Source organism: Hyposmocoma kahamanoa, unplaced genomic scaffold (assembly GCF_003589595.1).
Source record: "Hyposmocoma kahamanoa isolate Upper Pololo Valley unplaced genomic scaffold, ASM358959v1 80, whole genome shotgun sequence".
In the NCBI taxonomy this organism is placed as follows: Eukaryota; Metazoa; Arthropoda; class Insecta; order Lepidoptera; family Cosmopterigidae; genus Hyposmocoma; species Hyposmocoma kahamanoa.
This window is the reverse complement of record NW_020654051.1, coordinates 8,027,322-8,046,882: the sequence shown is the minus strand read 5'-3', so window position 1 is coordinate 8,046,882 and position 19,561 is coordinate 8,027,322. Positions and strand designations below refer to the sequence as shown.

The 19,561-nt window shown below is 34.5% G+C and overlaps 1 protein-coding gene across 1 annotated transcript; it reads right to left on the bottom strand.

Annotated features, from left to right (window-relative positions):
• Positions 1-576: 576 nt before the first annotated feature.
• LOC113233736 (small subunit processome component 20 homolog) lies at positions 577-19,254 on the bottom strand. Its single transcript, XM_026468923.1, has 14 exons — positions 19,139-19,254; positions 18,349-18,635; positions 17,302-17,635; positions 15,839-17,065; positions 12,297-15,757; positions 12,051-12,215; positions 10,898-11,945; positions 10,018-10,244; positions 9,458-9,623; positions 5,853-6,035; positions 4,944-5,492; positions 3,141-3,329; positions 1,926-2,186; positions 577-759 (listed from the first exon to the last, which is right to left on the bottom strand). The coding sequence occupies exons 1-14, from the start codon at positions 19,181-19,183 to the stop codon at positions 577-579; spliced, it is 8,325 nt and encodes a 2,774-aa protein (XP_026324708.1). The 5' UTR covers positions 19,184-19,254.
• Between the last annotated feature and the right edge of the window lie 307 nt (positions 19,255-19,561).

Sequence of the window (19,561 nt, the reverse complement as noted above, 5' to 3'; positions counted from 1 at the left end):
TAGTACTCTGTACTGAGATTATTTGGATGACGCTCGTACACAAGGGCAGTTGACATTTCACGGAGTTTATCGAGAAGATTACTGTTTACTTTATAATTATTTTTATTTAACTGGTTCACTTGCTGTTACTATGACACAAAGTCAATTAAATGCTTCCGCTAATATATTTTCAATACATTCCAAGGTTTAACGATCATAAAGAACTTATCACACTGACGATATTGCCATTACACATTCGACTGTGTTTTCAAATATTATGTAAACCCGCCGCGATCCGCTAAGTTGCAACGTCATTTACCCCCAAATGTTGCAACTTGAACTATAGACAACAACAAAAAGGACCGAGAAGTACACAACGTGTTTTATTGTTTAACGAACTAGTCTCACCAAAAACCACTGGGAAAACCAAATTACAACACAAAAGTTTAATATATCGAAAAATATTTATTCTCATATCTAGATACTTAAAATTGGACTTAAATATACATATTTCAATATTGTATACAAAGTACGTAATGAAATAGTTAATCCCTATACAATTAACTAGAACAAACTTGAAGAGAAATAAAATTTCGCTTAATCATCCATCAGCAGTTGATCCTCAACATCAATGTCTTCCGCTTTCCGCTTCTTCGCGCGCGGGCGCTTGCCGTGTAACATTTCCAGTTTAATCTTTTTAGCTTGTTTTTTCTTTTCTTTTAATTGAAGTTTTCTCTTTGCCGCTTTCTCTGGATTGTGCACCTTTTCTTGTAGAAGTATCTGTGAATTACAGTTATAAATAGGTAATATTCCTATATAATAATCAATTTCGTAACTGATTGTGTAATAGCTGAAATGTTTTTTCTACTCCTGCACTTTAATCCGTCAAATATAATTCCATAAATCATATCATAAAGGGGCTCTTTTTAGTTCTGAATAAAAATTTTATTGTCTATGGTACTCGCCACTGAGCTGAACAATTTCATTAAAATTCTGTACATAGAACGAAACGAACGAAAGAGGGTCAATGGATTTCTCTGGACCTTTTGGAAGGAAAAGTGTCGTTTTTATTTTGACTTTCAATTATTTTGTGAAATCTAGTTCAAAGTGGAATAGGATAGTGTTATTGTGCCTTAATCGAAGATTAAAATCCGAAATTATACGAATCTCGAACTAGAATACCCGTATTGGCCCGTTTTAAGGAATCCCCAGTCAATCCAACCACGCCGCCTCAAATTGCCTATCCTCTTTGTGGCGGCCATATTTACAGAAACATAATTTACAAAGTACAACCAAAATGAAGAAAAGAAAATGAAGAATAGGCTGTATAGCATTATGCCAAGCCGTTAAAACTCTACTTAAAAAAGAAAGAGTTTCAAAAAAACAACGACGTATTTTTTTCCTTTATTTTTCCCATCTAAGATTTTTAATTAAAATATCAATTAGGACGCTACTCAAACGCTATACCGCCTGCTGATCAGTTAAATTGGCCTAAAAGTCTTGCAACTGGGCCATAAATGTTTATAAAAAAATTATTGTTTAAAATATATGCACTCATTGCGGTACTTGACCAGTTCTATTGTATGTCCTTGGTTTTTTGTTTTGTAGCGTTTGTTTGGCTGTCGTTTAAATCTATGAAAAAGCTATATGTATGTCCATGGCACCCGCGATACAGTGTTTCCCTAGTGTGCGGTTATGAGTGTGTGCGTTATTATTATTCCAGCGTGCCGGTTTTGAAGGATAACGGTGTCGGAGGAATCACAGGCGCATGGGACTGTCAACTTTAGGTATATGCCACGGTGATGGGCGGCAGTGTCAACCAGATTTTGCCATTTAAAGCTCTGAGTAGCACTGCAACTGTTAGGCTAGGTGTGGTCTTTTACCACCACGCGCATGATTTGTTTGTTTCGTCACTTTATAACATAAAAAGAAACCTAATAGCATACCTTCTTTCTCTCTGCACGTTTAACATTAAGTTTGGTTTGAACTTCAGCGACAAGTTTGCTATATTCTATATCTCCTATCTTCCGCCTCAGCTTCTTTCCCAGCCTATTAGCTAGCTGCTTAGCGACAGACGCAGGCGCCATCGCGTCGCCAGTGGATAGTTCTCGAACTATCGGTGGAAGGATCACGTCGATTATTCGAAGGAGGTCTGTACTTTCCAGTGAGCTTATGAAGTGTTGCCACATTGTGAAGATTGCTGTTCGCTGAAATAAGTAAAAATATGTTTGTTTATTAACGCAACCAATAGTATGAGATTATATTTTGTGTTTTAAATAAATGAACACAGAATTTTGTATTTACAACGCATCTCTTTTTTATAACATCAAGTGACGGGACGAACAAGTCGTGCACCTGATGGTTAGCTACACGCCTGTCCATAACAGTTGCAGTGCAACTAAGAGCTTTAAATTGCAAAGATCTGGGGCACTGCCACTGCGCCCGTCACTCTGAGAGTCGTTTTCCAGAACTCTACTCAATGCTCAAGTTAGGACTTGAGTATGATTTAAAGCACTGAAAATCATACTCGAGACCTTGCCATTAGGGTCGTATTTCCAGTGCTTGAAATCATACTCAAGCCTGCTCAAGTCCTAACTTGAGCTTTGAGTAGAGTTCTGGAATACGACCCTAAGACTTGAGTTGACAAGTCCCTGCACATGGGTTGTCAACTTATTTTTCACAAAACACTTCAAAGACGGAACACAGTAATGCTTGTGCATGTACTGCTTGGCGGCAGAAATAGGTAAGGTGGCAGTACAACCCTGGACGACTGGACCTGGTACATTTTTACTTTTTTCTGGTTGTCATAGTGATGGTGACTTGTTGATTACATGTCAATACATGTAAACGAACCCAGAACAGCAACGTCGGCATCAGGGTCACGTCGAGAGTATACCCTTTCAAACAAGAAAATTATTTTCAAAATCGGTCCAATTGATGGAGAAATAGGAAAACATACCTACATACAGCCGAACGTTCTCCTTCTTTTTTTTTAAGTCGGTTAAAAAATACTAAGTCGCGTGCACCTGCTAGTAATGCATAAACTTAGTCGGAGTTGTACGCAAACTTTTTAAACACATTTCTACTCTAATGAGCTCATATAAATAAGATAATAACAATTTTATGTTATTAAAAAGGATATATCTGTAAATAATACTTACAATATGCATAGAACTAGGTGCTCTCGCCACTTCAACATTGACAGCTTTGCGCAATTTGAACAAAATCCATCGAATATTCACTTTCGCTGTGACGTCAGTCTCTTCGGTATCCGATGTTGTTTTCTTCGATAGCTTGAAGCTCGATAGAGAATGAACTAGCGTTAATATTTGAAATATGATTCTTGTGACCTGGAATTTATAATATCGTTATCGTACTGAGAAAAGTAACCATACATCGATTTAAACTTGCACGAGTTTCACACATTATTCGATTTTCAAAAATCGGGACAATCGCGTATAAATCTCTCCTTTTTTCTTGCAATGTTGCCCGCTTATGACCTTTGTTCTCACAGCCTTGGATCTTTTAGAGATAAGTCGACCTTTGGTCACCTTATCTATAATTAAATTTTCTGATGTATTTTTTGGTGCAATAACGAATATACGACAAATATAGTATTTTAATTTGCAATATTTGCATAATGAGGGCTCTTAAAGTGGACTACCGTGTTTAGTCCATGAAATTTTGCCGAGTGGCCTAAAGTAATAGGTACGAGATTTTAAGAGCTAATTATGTAAGTATTGCATACAATACTTTTTAGTACGAGAAATAAAATAATGTAACACAATTAATATTTAATGTACATTTGTTAACAATCCATGACAATAAACTGATACGAAAGCCAAACAAATGCTACAAAACAAAAACCAAAGAGATAGAATAAAGGAGGCCAAGAACCACTTATATTTTAACCAATTTTTTTAAAGGTTAATGGCCCGGTTGCAAGAACTTCAGGCCAATTTAACCAATGAGGAGGCATATTAGGATCATATTTTATATTTTAATTAGCAAAAGTACGACGTTCTTTTTTAATTTTTCAGTTCAGTGGCGAGTACCATACACAACAGAGTTCTAGTTCAGAACTAAAGAGAGCGCCTATAAGATATGGTTTATGAAAAATACAATTGACAGATTAAAGTACAGGAACAGAAAAAATATATTTTACTTCCCTTTACGTTTCGAACAACAACAACCATGGTCTCGAAGGGACAGGGAGGTAAATGAAATATATTAGAATATACGAAATTAAATCCAGATTTAAAAAAATCAAATATGTGAAAATTGTGAAAGTTTAAATCAATGTATTGTATAAATATATTCGAGACCATGGACGTTGCAACACGTCCGAAATATTAAGGCAAATAAAATATATTTTTGGGCGATTAAGTCTCGATTTTTTTAAATCAAATAACGAGTAATCATGTCTTGCTCATAGTAGAGTTGTCTACGTCATAGATTTAGATGACCAGAGGCTCGAGACTCGTGGTAGCCAAATGTTTTTTTTTTACGAAATTTCTCATTATCATCGACTCTTTACGCACCTCACCACTGGGCACGGGTCTCTACTGAGAAGTAGACCAATGAATGTTGTGAACCTTCTTATGTACATGTTTCAACGCGATGGCATCCTTCTGAGTTAACGAGAGTTATTGCTACTAAATCATAATTACACGCTACTATAGGTATTCGAAACATAGACCTCAGAATCGAGAAACAAGCATTGTCCCATTATGCTTCCACCGCATTCAAATAAATACTACCGACATTTTGATTACATATTATAAATATGATTAACTATTAGTGCGGGTTATGTTAAGTGTGCACCGCATTCAAATAAATACTACCGACATTTTGATTACATATTATAAATATGATTAACTATTAGTGCGGGTTATGTTAAGTTTGTGAGTGTGTGCGTATGAGTGTGCACGTGCGCGTGCGCGTGCTTGTGCACGAAAACATACCTGTTCGGCCATTTCTTTAGTAACACTAGGCGTAAATTGTGCGCACAAGTCCAAAACAAGAGCTTTCAAAGTGTCCTCAGTTTCGTAATAAATAAACCCTCTATCACTCTCAGTCTCTTGTTTTAAAACCATATTTAACTCTTCTACATCAATTGCCGATAGAACTGCTCCAATTATTTTCGCCGCTCCCAGTCTCACCCACAAGTGAGGATACGCCAATAACGCTTGACATTGCTGGGCTATTTCATCGAATTCGTTTACATATTTTTTGCTTTTCAAACTAGACGAGCAATGTGTTACAATCTTATCGATGAAATTCAATGTTTGAATTAGACTGTGGTCCTTTTCCTTTTGTTTTTCGTCATCATTCTTGTCATCGCCTTGATCCAGTTTTATTTTAACGAACCTGCCTTCTGTAATGTCGCTGCTGAGAAGTGAAATTTTGCTGCAAACTAGAGACAGTGTGGAATCAAGACGGTTCTTAAATTCGTCTTCTTCGACGTTGACGAAACGAATTGCTAATTGTGCTGCAAGTTCGATATGCACCGGCTGCGAGACAAAGAATAAATTACATTAAGGCGTGTTTATTGCTAACTTATATACAGTATCCGTTGTCGTGATGGCCTGAAGATAGAGTATCATGAAGCAGGAACTATGCCGTAGCCAAATTCGATGTAGAATCAATGTCCACCAAAAAAAAAAAAACAAGCAACAGACTTTAGGTTTTCATCTCACAATGTTATACAGTTACCATAATTTCAATTCTTTTTTTGTTTTTTTTTTAGCATCAGACAGAAGGAAATTTTGAATCTATTATCATTCTTGTCTGAAGATAAAGGTTTGTTATCACTGCTTCTTTACAGTTTTTGTATTTCTAAAAATAACGATATGTTTAAACAATTTAGATACCTGATTGTCCTGGAAGAACTTGAAAATCAACGTAAACAGCTTATTCCTCTCGAGTAGAGGCAATCTCTTAATCATTAACTCAATGCAGGTGGCAGCGGCCACGCGACATTCAGGTGCGCTGTCGTTCACCATACAAGCGCCTAGAGACAGGAATAGGAAGTCTGCTTGTTTCGATAATTGTTGCTGGAAATGTGAAATATAAAAAAAATATAATGATTATTCTCTTTCTCAAATTGGTATGTGCGCCAATATAATGTATTATTTAATTTGTAATATAATTATCTAATAGCCAATTACACAAAACAAATTTTCAAAAAGGTTATTTTTCTGGTTTTGACGGTTTTGGTTTCTGTTTAATTGAGCAGCAAGTATGTAGAGTAGCTCATACCCTTGAAACTTGCTTTAGTAGTTGCCATAGTGGTATTTATATAGAGTGATAGCTCCAGCTGCCTATTTACATAGCTACATAGTGGTAGTTACATAATCTCGCCTAACTACACATTTATAGGTTCTTTTTCATCAATGTAGAATTTTGGTAGAAATATATTATAGACTTGAAATATAATGTTAAATTTTTGTTTTCAAATAACGCAAAATCCAAAAATTCGTATGTTTAGGAAATGAAACAATTTTTTTGGATCCAAATCGCATACATTAGTTTTTTCAAACCAAAACGCTTCGGGCCGTTTAAAGGTCCCATGGTCATGGACGACTGGGACCATGGGACCTATAAAGGACCCAAAACGTTGTTTTGTTTGAAAAAAAAAACAAATTAGATTCGAAAAAATAGTTTCAGTTCCTATGTGTAACAATCGCTAAAACCTAAGAACTCGATTCGTATTCCATTAATGGTAAAAGCAAAGTTTTTGCTGAGAAATAAAGATTTTCACGTTTTTAACCTAGAAATAAAAATCGTGTTAAATGGTGATATCACATGCATTAATTTTATTCGTTGACAGTGAGGGATATGCATTCGCATAAGGGCTCGTGCAGGGTGCCGTCGATATTTCGCGAACAAGTCTTGTTTTAAGATGTAGAACTAAAAGGCTTAGTGCAGCTAGCCCGCGACTGGCGACCATTGGTCGTGAGACTTGTAGCGATCAGTCGTCGCAAGTCGCTTGCGACCATTATTGCCAGTTGTGAAGTTAATTCGCCAATTTATGTATGTTAAGTAGCCTATATTCGTCCAAGCTATAAAATCCTTAAAAATCAAGAAAAAACAAGAAAAAATCAAACAATTCTACAATTCAATTCATCCCCACAAAATCCCCAATAAAATTTGTAATTTCCCAGACATTTTATTAAGTAGCCTAAATTCGCCTTTTCCTATTTCAAACATAGCCTAAATATCGCCGAGTCGCCCACCACTTTTTTAGTCGCCGCGACCCTTCCGAGTAGCCTTAATGGCACAAAATCGCGTCATCTGGCAACAGTGCTTGCGACTACTACTAGATGATCAATTAGGTTAACTGATGCAGTTCGTAATCGCTACAGAATATTAATTGGATGAATATTAAATATTCTTCTTCATATCCTTCCTATGGCACGGACACGTAAAACAGAATTTTCCAACAAAAAAGTTGCTGATACTATATCCATTTTTCCCTGTAGATACGACAATTATTCGAAAATTCACTTAGCTATCGGCCGGTCGCCGGTACTGTTACGTCGCTAGTCGCCCGCATGCTGCGCTGTATTTCGTCGCTATAAGTCGTTGCGAGTCGATGCGACCGCAGTTTCGACATATCGCCGGCACTCTGCACGAGCCCTAACCCTCAGTTGCTATTTGGTATGTCATAGAACCCACTACTATTTTATTACTCGTGAACTATAATAAAATGATATCAATTTTATTACAAATGATACAGAATTGAAAATTCAACAAAATAAAAGTCAAAGATCATTTATTCCATAGGTAAAATAAATTTACACTTGAAAACATTACATTTAAGCTACTGCTCGTTCACTACGCTGACTTCCCTGAGAAGAACGAGCAAGAAACTCTAGGGATAGCTCTTTTCAAATAAACTTAAATGCTATGGAATACACTTTGAATCAAATTTGTGTGGATTCTGGAGCCATGTCGTCTTTCCATACATCTTTATCTAACACGTAGTCTTCAATTTTGTAATATGATTTTTCGATCAAAATATTTTTAATGTAGTTTTTAAACTTAGGAAATTTTAAACTTAATATATGCTCCGGAATCTTATTGTAAAAACGTATACAGTTCCCCATAAAAGAGTTGTTTACCTTGGTTAAACGAAATCGTGGTACCATGAGTTTGGACTTAGCTCTAAGGTTAATATTATGGACATCTTCTTTCTTATTGAAATTATGTATATTTTTACGGGCGTATAGAATATTTGAGCAAATGTACTGTGACGCCACAGTCATGATACCAGTCTCCTTAAACTTTTCTCTGAGAGAAACCCGAGAGCCTAGACGGTACACAGAACGAATCGCTCGTTTTTGCAATACAAATATGGTTTGAATATCTACCGAAAGAAAAATTAACCGGTGACAACTCAAGGTTAAGGTTTTTTAAGAATATACATCTTAGACTTCACCCAGAGTTGTTATATAGATGTAATGAAGATATCTAGCAGGATATTTCGCAGAAAGCAGGCCAGTAACTTAGCTGATTGACATTGATTATACAGGTTATTTGCAAAATACTAACAACCTCTGAGGACTATATTACTAAGTTACTAACACCACAAACAAACAACTTTTGTTCCACGACTTTTTACAAAACATAAAGTATGAAAACATAATAAATTTACTACCCTAACGCTCCCCCAGGACTCTTCAGTGCCCACTGGGCGGCGGCGGCGGTAGGGACCTCTTTGGGAAACTACGACTTAGAGCGATCTATTTAAATAATTTTATTTTTGTACGAAAGTAAAACCTGATGAATTGAAGAGTCCAGGGAAAGTATGATCAAAGTCACTTGAGGAGAATTTTAGTACAAAAGAATTTTTAATTTGGAGAACATTTAGATGTTGGTAAAAAAGACAGGCATAAATTTTAATACTACCTGAAATAAAGTAAATGCTGGCGTAAATGTATGTACTGCTATCTATTTTTACTATAAAACATTTAAAAATCTATTTTCACTTTTTTATTATTTAGTTGCAAACATTTTTATGACCAAAAGTAAAAGCTAATTTTTCACCGACGTCAAACCTTATTAGCCTTTTTCTGTTCTATGCAAAATACGCTCAGCGTTTACCGAACTAGATGACGATATTAACTCTAAACGTGTTTTAAATTACTTTGATCATTCTTTCCCTGGTTCTCCTCTTCAATTGTTAAGTCATGGAAAAAAGTTGTTAAGTGTATTTTACAAATGACCCCGTGTAACGAACAAGCTATATATTTTTTATAACATATTGTTTTTGTTTTTTTTATTTTCACGGTTATCATTTCAGGCACTGACAAGATAATTAAAATTGCCAATTTAAATGTCGTGTGAATTTTCAAATCTCGAGGTACACAAGTTCTTTGTTTGGTCAAGAGTGACGTGTTCATAAAACGGATTAACAAAAAATACTCTATTAGCCTGTAAATTGTTAACTATTATATGAGAAAAGTAAACTTACCGTAGCAGCCTTGTTAATGATCATTTCCAAGAACTTAAGTGAGGACTCCCGTCCGTGCTGTAGTTCATAGTTAAGTTGCGACACGAAGAATTGCAGGTATTTGTCCATGCGCTTACCTGGCGAGTAGTTCGTCAGGTAGGACACGAATATACCGCGGGCTTCTTCTCTACAATACATAAAATATAATTATTTGTACTGTCTGTTTTAACGTAGTCTTATTTTTACTAAATTGGCTAGGTGCCATCAATATTTAGCTACTCACTCATTTTGATATATATCACGTTTTTAATATAGTTAAATTAATTTTTTTATCGTTGTCTTTATCAAGAGTGTAGTGGTAGCCAAGTGGCACAACGATTGCTTCTCAATTTCCAATACTGAATAATGTTATTGCTCTCCGAAGTAAAATCGATGTTAGAACCATTTTTAGTACATTATGTGGCATATTTTTTTATGACAACAAGTGACGGGACCAACAAGTCGTGCGCCTGTTTTGGTGAAGTCAGCCAGATGAGTGGAAAAAGATAATAGAAAAAAATATTAAAAACAGAAAAAACTACCTGGATCTTGCAGATTCACTCAATATACATATTCTAGAAACATTCTCCATTACTTCGTGCAATTCATTGGACACCAATTTTGCCTCCAATATAGCTTTCAACAAAGAAAACGAATTCGCTTGTTTCTCATCGCTCTGGCAGTCTTGTTCGGCGTAGAGCAAGAGCGTTTTTAGCTGGTCAGCCTCCAGAGAATAATATTTTACGTTACGAATAAGGGCTGTCACTGCCTGAAAACAACATGTTAGCTTTAAGATATTTTCCTACGGCGACGGCTTAATAGAATACAATTATTTATTTCAGGCATAGTATATAATTTGTTAGTAACATTTTCATTTAGAATAGGTTCGTATACAGAACACAATGACACAACATCACATAATATTTATTTAATATATATAAAAACAGATTTTATTTGCCCAACCCGTACTAGGTTGTGCTAATCAAATCTAAAGTTGGACACAGGACTGTTGAAATTTAGAATTGGACAATCAAATTGCCAGCAACTATTGTTAGGATGCTGTTGTGGCTACTTCTGACATGAGTCATAAGCGATAATATTTTCTTCCGCATTATCGCTTGGAAGCCGTCTTTAAGGGGAAATAGAGGAACCCGTGATCATGTAAGGCATATCTATTCAAATTCATAATAATCCTTGGTTCTAATATAATCCTTTAAAATATGACAACTGACAAACCGGAAGCAGCACAACGAAATAATATAAAAAAACGGTAACGAATTTTACAAACAAGCCCAATATTTTAATGCTGCATGCTGTGTGTGCTACATGCTGTGGTTTAAAGAACATTTCTGAAAGTCACGGAAAATGTGGCTAATTTCCATATTATGCGAAATATCAACACATTAAAAAAATGTATCTTACCTTAAAAGCATTCCTTACTAAATTGTAATTATCATTCTGTTTGCTAATCTCAAACGTTGCATACTTATGCAGTATCGAGAATATAGTCTTTACAACATCTGCGACCATTTCTTCCAACAACGGCGTACTAACTCTAATAGTCCAAAGCGTCGCAATACATTTCATAGCTACTGTTGTCACTTTCACATGGTTACTCTTCAACGCGTCAACTAATAATGGTACTAAAGGGTCTACAAACGCCCTACAATCCATTCTCGGTACTTTTTCTCTTTTCAAAATAACGTACAAAATATTTAAACTAAATTCCACTAAGACGTGAGCGTTTGCTTTACTAGACGTTTTGACGTGTTTAGCTTGCACCTCTCTACTTCGCCCTGGAGCTTCGGGAATGATAAAACAATCTGGTTTAACCATTAGCATCTTTTCTTTTTGTTTTTCCGTAATGTCTCTTTTAGGTGCTCCCAACACAAACTCGGGTATGCTTTCAGACGCTATGCCATGTAGAAATATGAATAAAGACTCAATGTCGATAAATTTATTCGTAACTAGACCACTTGTTATATGCATGAGAGCTTCCTGGACTTTTAAAACCGTTTTCTTTGAATGATGATTCTGCAATGATTCTTTGAAGGGCAAGAGCAAGTTTATTAGGTACTTTTCTGTTATGTTTTGAGACACAATCATTAGTGTTACATAGCTCTTTTTACTTGGTTTCGCTTCCGGTGTTTTGTAGTGGAGTTTCTGTACTTCTTTTTCTTCCGACAAAGTTCCGAACAAATCACTAATGCATACGTTTAATATGTGGTGTAAATTATCATTCAAGTCACCAGCTTTAAATTCAGCTTTTAAAGCATCTAGTACAGTATGTATTGTCGCTACTAGAACATGTACTTGGAAGCCTCTTGTCAGTAATAAAGTCAAATGTTCTAATAGAATTCCCAAGTACTGAGGTCCAACAGTTAACATTATTTTCTTAACGATATCTCGGGCAGTTATCCTCACTTGTTTTAACGGCGACTTGAGGAAGGAACATAGTTTTATTATTATTCTGAAAACAAAAATACATCTTGCATCAAGTACCTAATTAAAAACAATCGCAAATTTCAATGATATAAACTAAGTTACAATTTCCAAAACTATACAATAGACTTACCCTGGTAACTGATATCTTAAAACATCTCCAGGCAATCTTTGCAATAATTTGACTAGAGCTAATGCAATGGGAACCCTCAGTAAATCTTCTTCCTGACGTTCTAGGCCTGTTCTTTTCCTATTTAATTTATGCGATTGTTCATGTTCCGTAATTTTACCTATAGTTCTGTAAAATAAATATTTTTAGCGCAATTTAATTAATAATAATGGCATAATATCACGGGAAAATAATACTACAGTATCATACCTGTTTAACTGAGGTAACAATCCAGCTGCTAACGATTTGATAATTCGTTTAGCAACTGATGGAGAGACAGTCGTAACTTTTTCAAATGCGGGCAAATCTGTTAGTTGTGTGCTTTGTTCTTCATTTGCCTTTTCAGAATCAGCTATTTTGAGCTCCTTGTCTATGTCTTGAAATGTTTCGTCGTTCTGTTCTTCTGTCCCATCGTTCAATACTGAATATTTGATAATCTCATCCATAGATTCTTCACCATTGTCGTTAGTTACTTTAGACGTTATTTTCACTTTCATGACATGTATATTAGTAGTCAAAGCTTTTGGAAGATCAATATTCTTTATTTTGGAAAAGTCGAAATGGAATGCGTCCAATATACCCACAATGATTCGAGTTAATTGTTTTTGATAGTCAGAAGAGTGCCTCATCTTGTTTAAGTATAGCTTCAAAATCACTTCATAATGATACCAAGGAAGCAATCTACAACAAGTGGAAACAACTTCTATGCACGCATCTATCAATGTGTTTTTGTCGGAATATTTGTCGTCACATAAATACATAAATGCTAGGGGAAGAATGAAATTTGTAAGTGTTCTTGGTGATGGGCACTTAGTAATCTTTTTAGCAACTTTGCAAAATTTCAAAAGAGCTCGAACGCGGCGATGCATCTGAAGATGACAAGAATTTTCGAAGAAATCAACTTCCCTATCTTCTTTATTTGTTAATGCCGCTAAATCTGACAAGACCACATCAGCATCAGGACATTCTCTTGCTAATTCACCCAATAGAGAAATGCTTTCATTTCTCAAAATATCGTTCTTTGTGTCTCTGATTCCAGTAGATATTAAAGCCAAAACAGTATCACGAACTAAAAATTGGCCATCATTGGTGGACCAATACTTCATAAGCCATTTTGGTAATATTCTTTTCAGGCACAAGCCTGCACTGTCTCGTAAACCCATGTCTTTTTCCGTTCTAATAAAAAAGAAGCAATTATTAACAATAAGAATAGCCAAATCCACATCAATTTCATTGTTTTCCGACAGTTGATAGATTTGTTTATAGGCGTCCAACCTTCTGTCGAAATCTGGTTGTTCAATCCACCTTTTGTTAAAAGCGTTCATTTCGGTTACTACATTAGCCATTCGTGACCAAATTTCTTTATTGTTAGAAGCATTTTCAGCTAAAGTGCTCAAAAGTTTTATTAGTAATTTCCTAACGTGCACAGGTCCTACTTTACTAAAAAGTACTGCAACGTGTTTAATATAAGCTTGTGGGTCTGTGCTATGTCCAAGTAAATTAATAATAGTAGTGACAGCATGTTCCATATTGTCTTCAGCCATGTTCATGCAAACTTTCTTTACTAAAATTGGCAATAACAAACTCAAGAGATCATCGCACATTTCTGGGTTAGCCACTAATTCTGTTACTCTTGATAAGATGAGAAGGTCTCTCTTGTTAACCGTGTTAGATTTGGCCGTGTTCGATATGCGACGTTTCATAACTTCTAAAATGCTAGCTATGTGGGAGACTAATATTTTGCTTCCAAAATTAATTTCATTACAATTGTCACTTTCCGTTTCGTTACAAACGTAATTAAAAGTTTGTAGGGCAACAATCTCTTTGTCTTCTTCATCTTCCGATAGTGTTAATAGCTTTTCTATCATATCTAAAATCATGTTGACAACTCCTGTGCTTGCTTTTGGTGCTAGCAATAATTTGAAAATTGCAGGAAGAGGACTGAGGGTCGAGTCTTTTTCTGAAGACGTAACTAATAAAATATAGTATCGGGGATTTTGACACCAAGAATTGAACAGTCTAAGCAAGGCCGTTGGAGTGTGTATACCTTCAATATGCAGTTTGGGTATTAAAGGCCATAATAAAGTTTCAAAGACTAGTCTTAACTCGTCCCTGGTCCAAGGATATTTGTCAAACTGATCAAATAACTTTCTTACAGTACTCAACGCCATAACTCGAATGTTCTTCATAACTTTCACATAGCCAATGTGTACCCTGTCTCCTTGAGCTAAAATAGCTGCGACTGTGCAACAAACTGCATAAAAAGTCTTGAATAATTGACATAGTAGTTCTTCTTTCATGTATCCTCCAAAATATTCACGGACAACTTCGAATAAATTAAGAATACTGTGCAATTTTCCAGGACTTGTCACAGATCTCAAATCTAAATTGGAAGTAATGTTATCGTTAATTTCTTTGGGCTCTAAAGTCATGTACTCCTTGAAATGCGCAAAAGCCATTTCAATAAACATTTTTAATTCAGTTTCAGTACACCCAGCCAAATATCTCATGATTAGTGATCTCCGAGTTTGCCCCCCACCTTTTTTCTCAGCCCCTAATTTAGATGTCATTTTACCGTACAATATTCTCAGTATTATAGGGATAACATGCTCTCTGTCTTCTGGTTGAATACTCTTAGCATCTTCAGTTATTTTAAATAGTGTTAGTTCATCTTTGAATTTTTTATCATCAACCAAGTTGTAAAGATTGTTCTTATATGCAACTATACTTTTGTTCTTATAATTTATAATACAATCTAATGCGTATTTTTGAAGACCAGAGTTCTTATGTTTCAAAAATTCCATGAAAAGCTCCCAAAATACAGGTTCTTTATGAAGAGCTCGTGGATTCTTAAACTGTGCTAATACTTGCATTATGTTTATTAGAGTTTTAAATACCATTTTTCCTGAAAACGTTTCTTTGATTTCATCACTTTCTTCATTTATTTCTTCCGAGGTTTCAGTTTCTTCATCTACTTCTTCTGATTTTTTTTCATCAACTTCCATTTCAGTATTAATACGAACTTCCACGTCAATTTTAAGAGCGTTCATGTTGTCATTTCTTCTGTATTCTTCTTCAATAAAATTTAAAAATAGTACAACTACATCACGATTCCTCGCTTCACATGCTTGAATACAATTTGTCATTACTTTTAAAATTAAATTTCTGTAGTTATAAAAATCCAGTCTTTCATCTATGCTATTGTATTCTGAATACAAATCTTGCAACAGGTCACAATTGGTATCAATTTCGTCGTCAAATCGGAACTGTTTTGGGTTTGACCTTGCATTGACAAAGGACAATCTGAGTGCTTTATAAAAAGTTGGCCAGAACTCGTCTACTGATAAAGCATTACCATATCCCGCGACGAATTCACCTACTGGTTCCCAGAGTAACTTGAAATTCATATATAAAACACCCAACATGTAATTTAACGCGAACAAACCGAATTCTCTTTCTTTAGCTAAAGCATACTGTGTAGTATTAAACGCCATCTTCTGCAACATGCTTATTTGCGTTCTATATTCTTGTATAGACGGATTAATCGATTCTACAGCAAAGCATTTGCTGAATATTGAAAACTTCTCTGTTTCGCCTCCAACATGGACAGTTTTGTTCAGTTCTTCGACGCTTTCGAATAATTTGTAAATATGTGTCGTCAATAGTCGTACCTAGAATCAATACCATTTGTCAATACCTAGGAGAAATTAATACAGAGTCATGGACAACTAAGTAACAATCGTAATACTTACAATATGAAATGGAGACGAAATGTTACTTTTCAGATATGAGTCAACCAATGACAAAAATGGAAAAGTGAGTCCATTCTCTTGCTCATATGCTGTTAAATATAAATCTACGAGATGCAAAGCTGCCAAATAATTGGGATCTGCAGCACAAGGTAGTATCACAGGGAGTAAAGCATCAATATTGCAAATTTCTTTCAATTTTCTGCAACTGGAAATGTGTACAGCACTTTCCAAAGCATTTGCCAAAATAAATAGGATCTTTCTAGAACGCTTTGATAAAGGTGTCGTATCATAATATAATTTGTTATCTCGTAACTGACTTTCCAGATTGTAGCTTGTCAGTAAGTCAAGTAATTTCGTAATGAGTTTATTCAATGATTTAACGCAGTAGTCAACATCAATTTTTTCAATGTGTGGTATACAGAACAGCATGTTTATCAATTTGGTGGGGTTTTCAACAATGTTGCCTATTTCGTCATTCAAGGCATTGGTAAAATGTTCCATAAATAGCGCTAGATTTGTTCCAAAATCTATAGGATATTTCACCCATTCAAACAGCCTTATGCCATTCTTTGATAAAGGTGATTTTGCTAAACATATTTTAGTCAACGTCTTCATTGCTTCTTCGTCGAAATTCGACTGGATCACAAAATTTATAAAAGGTGGTAAAATATGCATGTCAAATTGAGAATAATCAATGACATTTTGAACAAAGTTTATTAGAATTTTCCTATATGGCAGAGGTAACAAAACTTTTATTATTATTCCTGCATGTTCTTGAGCAAGGGAAATATTTGTCGAAAGGAGTAATAATGCGCCTATTTGAGAACAAACTTCCAATACACTTTCTGCAGTCTGCTCACTTATAACTTTGACTAAAAGGAGCACAAACTGTGGAGGATTTACTAAGTACTTTCCTTTTTGATGTTGAATAACTTGACCTGCTATTCTTAAAATGTATTCCAGTCCTTTATTATCATCTTCATCTTTAAGAATTTCTTCTACCACCTTCTGAATACAGTTCCAAAAGATTGTATACTCCTTAGGAGATATAGTTTGTAAACAGTCTTCAGCAGTTTGCGTAAGAACTTTGAAAAGGATTTCTTGATGTATTTTTTTGTCTTTTAAAACTTCAAACAGAACAGGAAGAAAAGTTTCAACACAACTGTGGAATTTCCCACTAACTCCTCTCAATATTTCAAAGATTAGGTGACCACATCCAGTTATAGCCTGAAAAATGAATACCATAATTTTTATATGAATTCTAATCCTTAAAGTACACTTGATTTGACAAAAGGGTATTTTTACACAGTGTTTGTAATAAAAATGTTATCACAATTTAGTTGTATCAAAGATATTCATGGAAGACCATAAAATACAATATTTATCTAAAAACTATGTCACATAACTAAAACAAAACCTAACCTAATTTTTTTAAAGTTTTTAGAGTAAGAAATAGTACTCACATCATTATTACTTAGCAAATAATTCAAAATAAGCTCTATAAACTTTTTCTTGTCCTTTATATCTCTAGCCACAAAGGCGAAGCTTTCAGCTGCAAAGTTGTTGATATACTGTGGCTGGGATTCACTTAACAATGGAATAATCCTTTTTAACACTGCAGCAATATCTCTTTTCAAATATGGTTTTAGGATTTTAAACAAAAATGCTAAACAGATTAATGTCCATTCCAATCTTTCTGCATCTTTTGTTTTTAATAGCTTAATAAGAATATCCAAGAATTTTGGAAAGTGAGGGTAGAAGTCATCTCTTAAATCTTTTGCTAGAGACACTAGAATCCTGGAATATAAAAATATATGAAAATATCTATGAGCAAACAGTTTTTGTGAGTTACAAAATATTTTTCTAATTTTCCTTTTTACGATGCCAAGTGATAGGGCGAAGAAGTTGTGTGCCTGGCGATAAGTCACATGCCTCTCCATAACAGTTGCAGTGCCACTCAGAGCTTTGAATCGCAAAGAAGAATGAATGGCACTGCCGACGGTCCCTGTCACCCTCCTGGGACATAAGTTGACAAATCCCATGTACATGTAGTTTTACCAATTTTTTTAATGACTTGCCTAGCAAAAGAACATATATATACAGAGTGTAATCTTTAAGTGTGCCTAGGAAATTATTCCATAAATATGAGAGAAATCAAAAAGCTTTAAACTGGTAATGAAAATATGTAACCTAATGAATAAATTAACATCAATAACTTTTAAAAATAAAACTAGAAATATCCAAAATTTTAACATTAAACACTCCCCATACTTTGAAATGTATAAAAATATAAAAACTAAATATAATATGTAATGAAATAATTAAAACTAAAGCCTCTCTACGAATGTCATATTAAATATGACGTTCATAGAGGCTTTAGTTTTCCTACTGTAAGAGGTAAGTTATTAAATTTGACTCACTTCTACAACAAATAGAAGTAGCTGGTACCTAACATAGATCAGATTGAATATAAGAAGAATCAAGTATATGTATAACATAACGCAACTTACTCCAATAAGGGTTGAAGACACAGTGAATCTTCCAAATTTAAATATTTCTCCAATATATCTAGAACTTCATCTTTTCTATGCACTAGTTGTGGCACTGTTACAACCCCAAAAATTTCTTTGCGAAACTTTTTAAAATTGTCAGTCAGATTTAGCGCAAACCATTTTTGTACAGCCACATTAAAATATGTTTCATTTTCATCAGGATGTTTTGTGTATGCATGTTCTATATGGTATAAAGCTCCATGACGAATATCAATCGCATTAATGCGTTCTGCAAATGGTATGAACTGCAATAAGGCAAATATTTAGGTGTTAAAAAAGAAATTTAGGACGAGATATATATTTTTTGAACATGCTAGTTAGTGGCAGAAAATATAGATTGCATTGTTTCATATGTTGACAATTAGTAAATACTGAGTTTATTAGTTACTTTCCTAACATCAGGAACAGGGTCAGACAGTACAGAAGGATCATTATTAAAACTATAGAAAAATTTCCAAAAATTTTAGCTTTTGCTATAAATTGTTTTAAATAATTATTTCAGATAAATAATAGATCTAAATGAAACTTTATTGTCAATACTCTTTAAACTCTCTGTTCATACCAATTATCCATAAATTAAAAATATTGATAACATCATTTAAAAAATATATTTTGTCCCATTTTCATTGCGGTCCCTTGGGTACAACCTAACCAGATATAATCTACAAAATATTGAAAAGAGGTTAGAGCAGTTCTTTAGGATTTTTCGATGAAATTCATCGTAACCTTAAAGTGATTTTAAACTTACTCGAAATGTATTCGTAGATTTGTGTTTTACAGGTTTGCTCTTCATTTCGATACTGTAAAGGCAACTTTTCTACATACAAAAAGTTTCTATTTTTTCAAGTGCTCGTAATTTTCTATATAATTTATTTTAAAAATAAACACAACACTAAACACCTATAACACGTGCACTTGACATCCTGTTCCTGTGTTGACATCTAAATGTCAATGTCGATTTTTTTTTAATTAAGAGTTTTGGCTTGGATACAAACACTTTTAGCCATGAATTCCTCATTTATTGTTTTCCATTGTGGTTCTACAGCATTGTGGGTCGCATTAGAATCGTATTCCAGAACGTGAATCAAGTATCGCCATGATCATCAATCAACGAAACATTGCTTGTGCATTAATTCCAGTCTTAAGCATCTCGTTTATTCTTAAATAGTAT

Coding starts and splice junctions, on each gene's coding strand:
- LOC113233736 (XM_026468923.1), bottom strand. CDS start 19,183: ATGAAGAGCAAACCTGTAAAACACAAATCTACGAATACATTTCGA. Junction 15,758..15,838: donor TTTCGTCTCCATTTCATATT/GTAAGTATTACG, acceptor TATTGATTCTAG/GTACGACTATTGACGACACA. Junction 3,330..4,943: donor CTAAAGAAATGGCCGAACAG/GTATGTTTTCGT, acceptor TATAAATTCCAG/GTCACAAGAATCATATTTCA.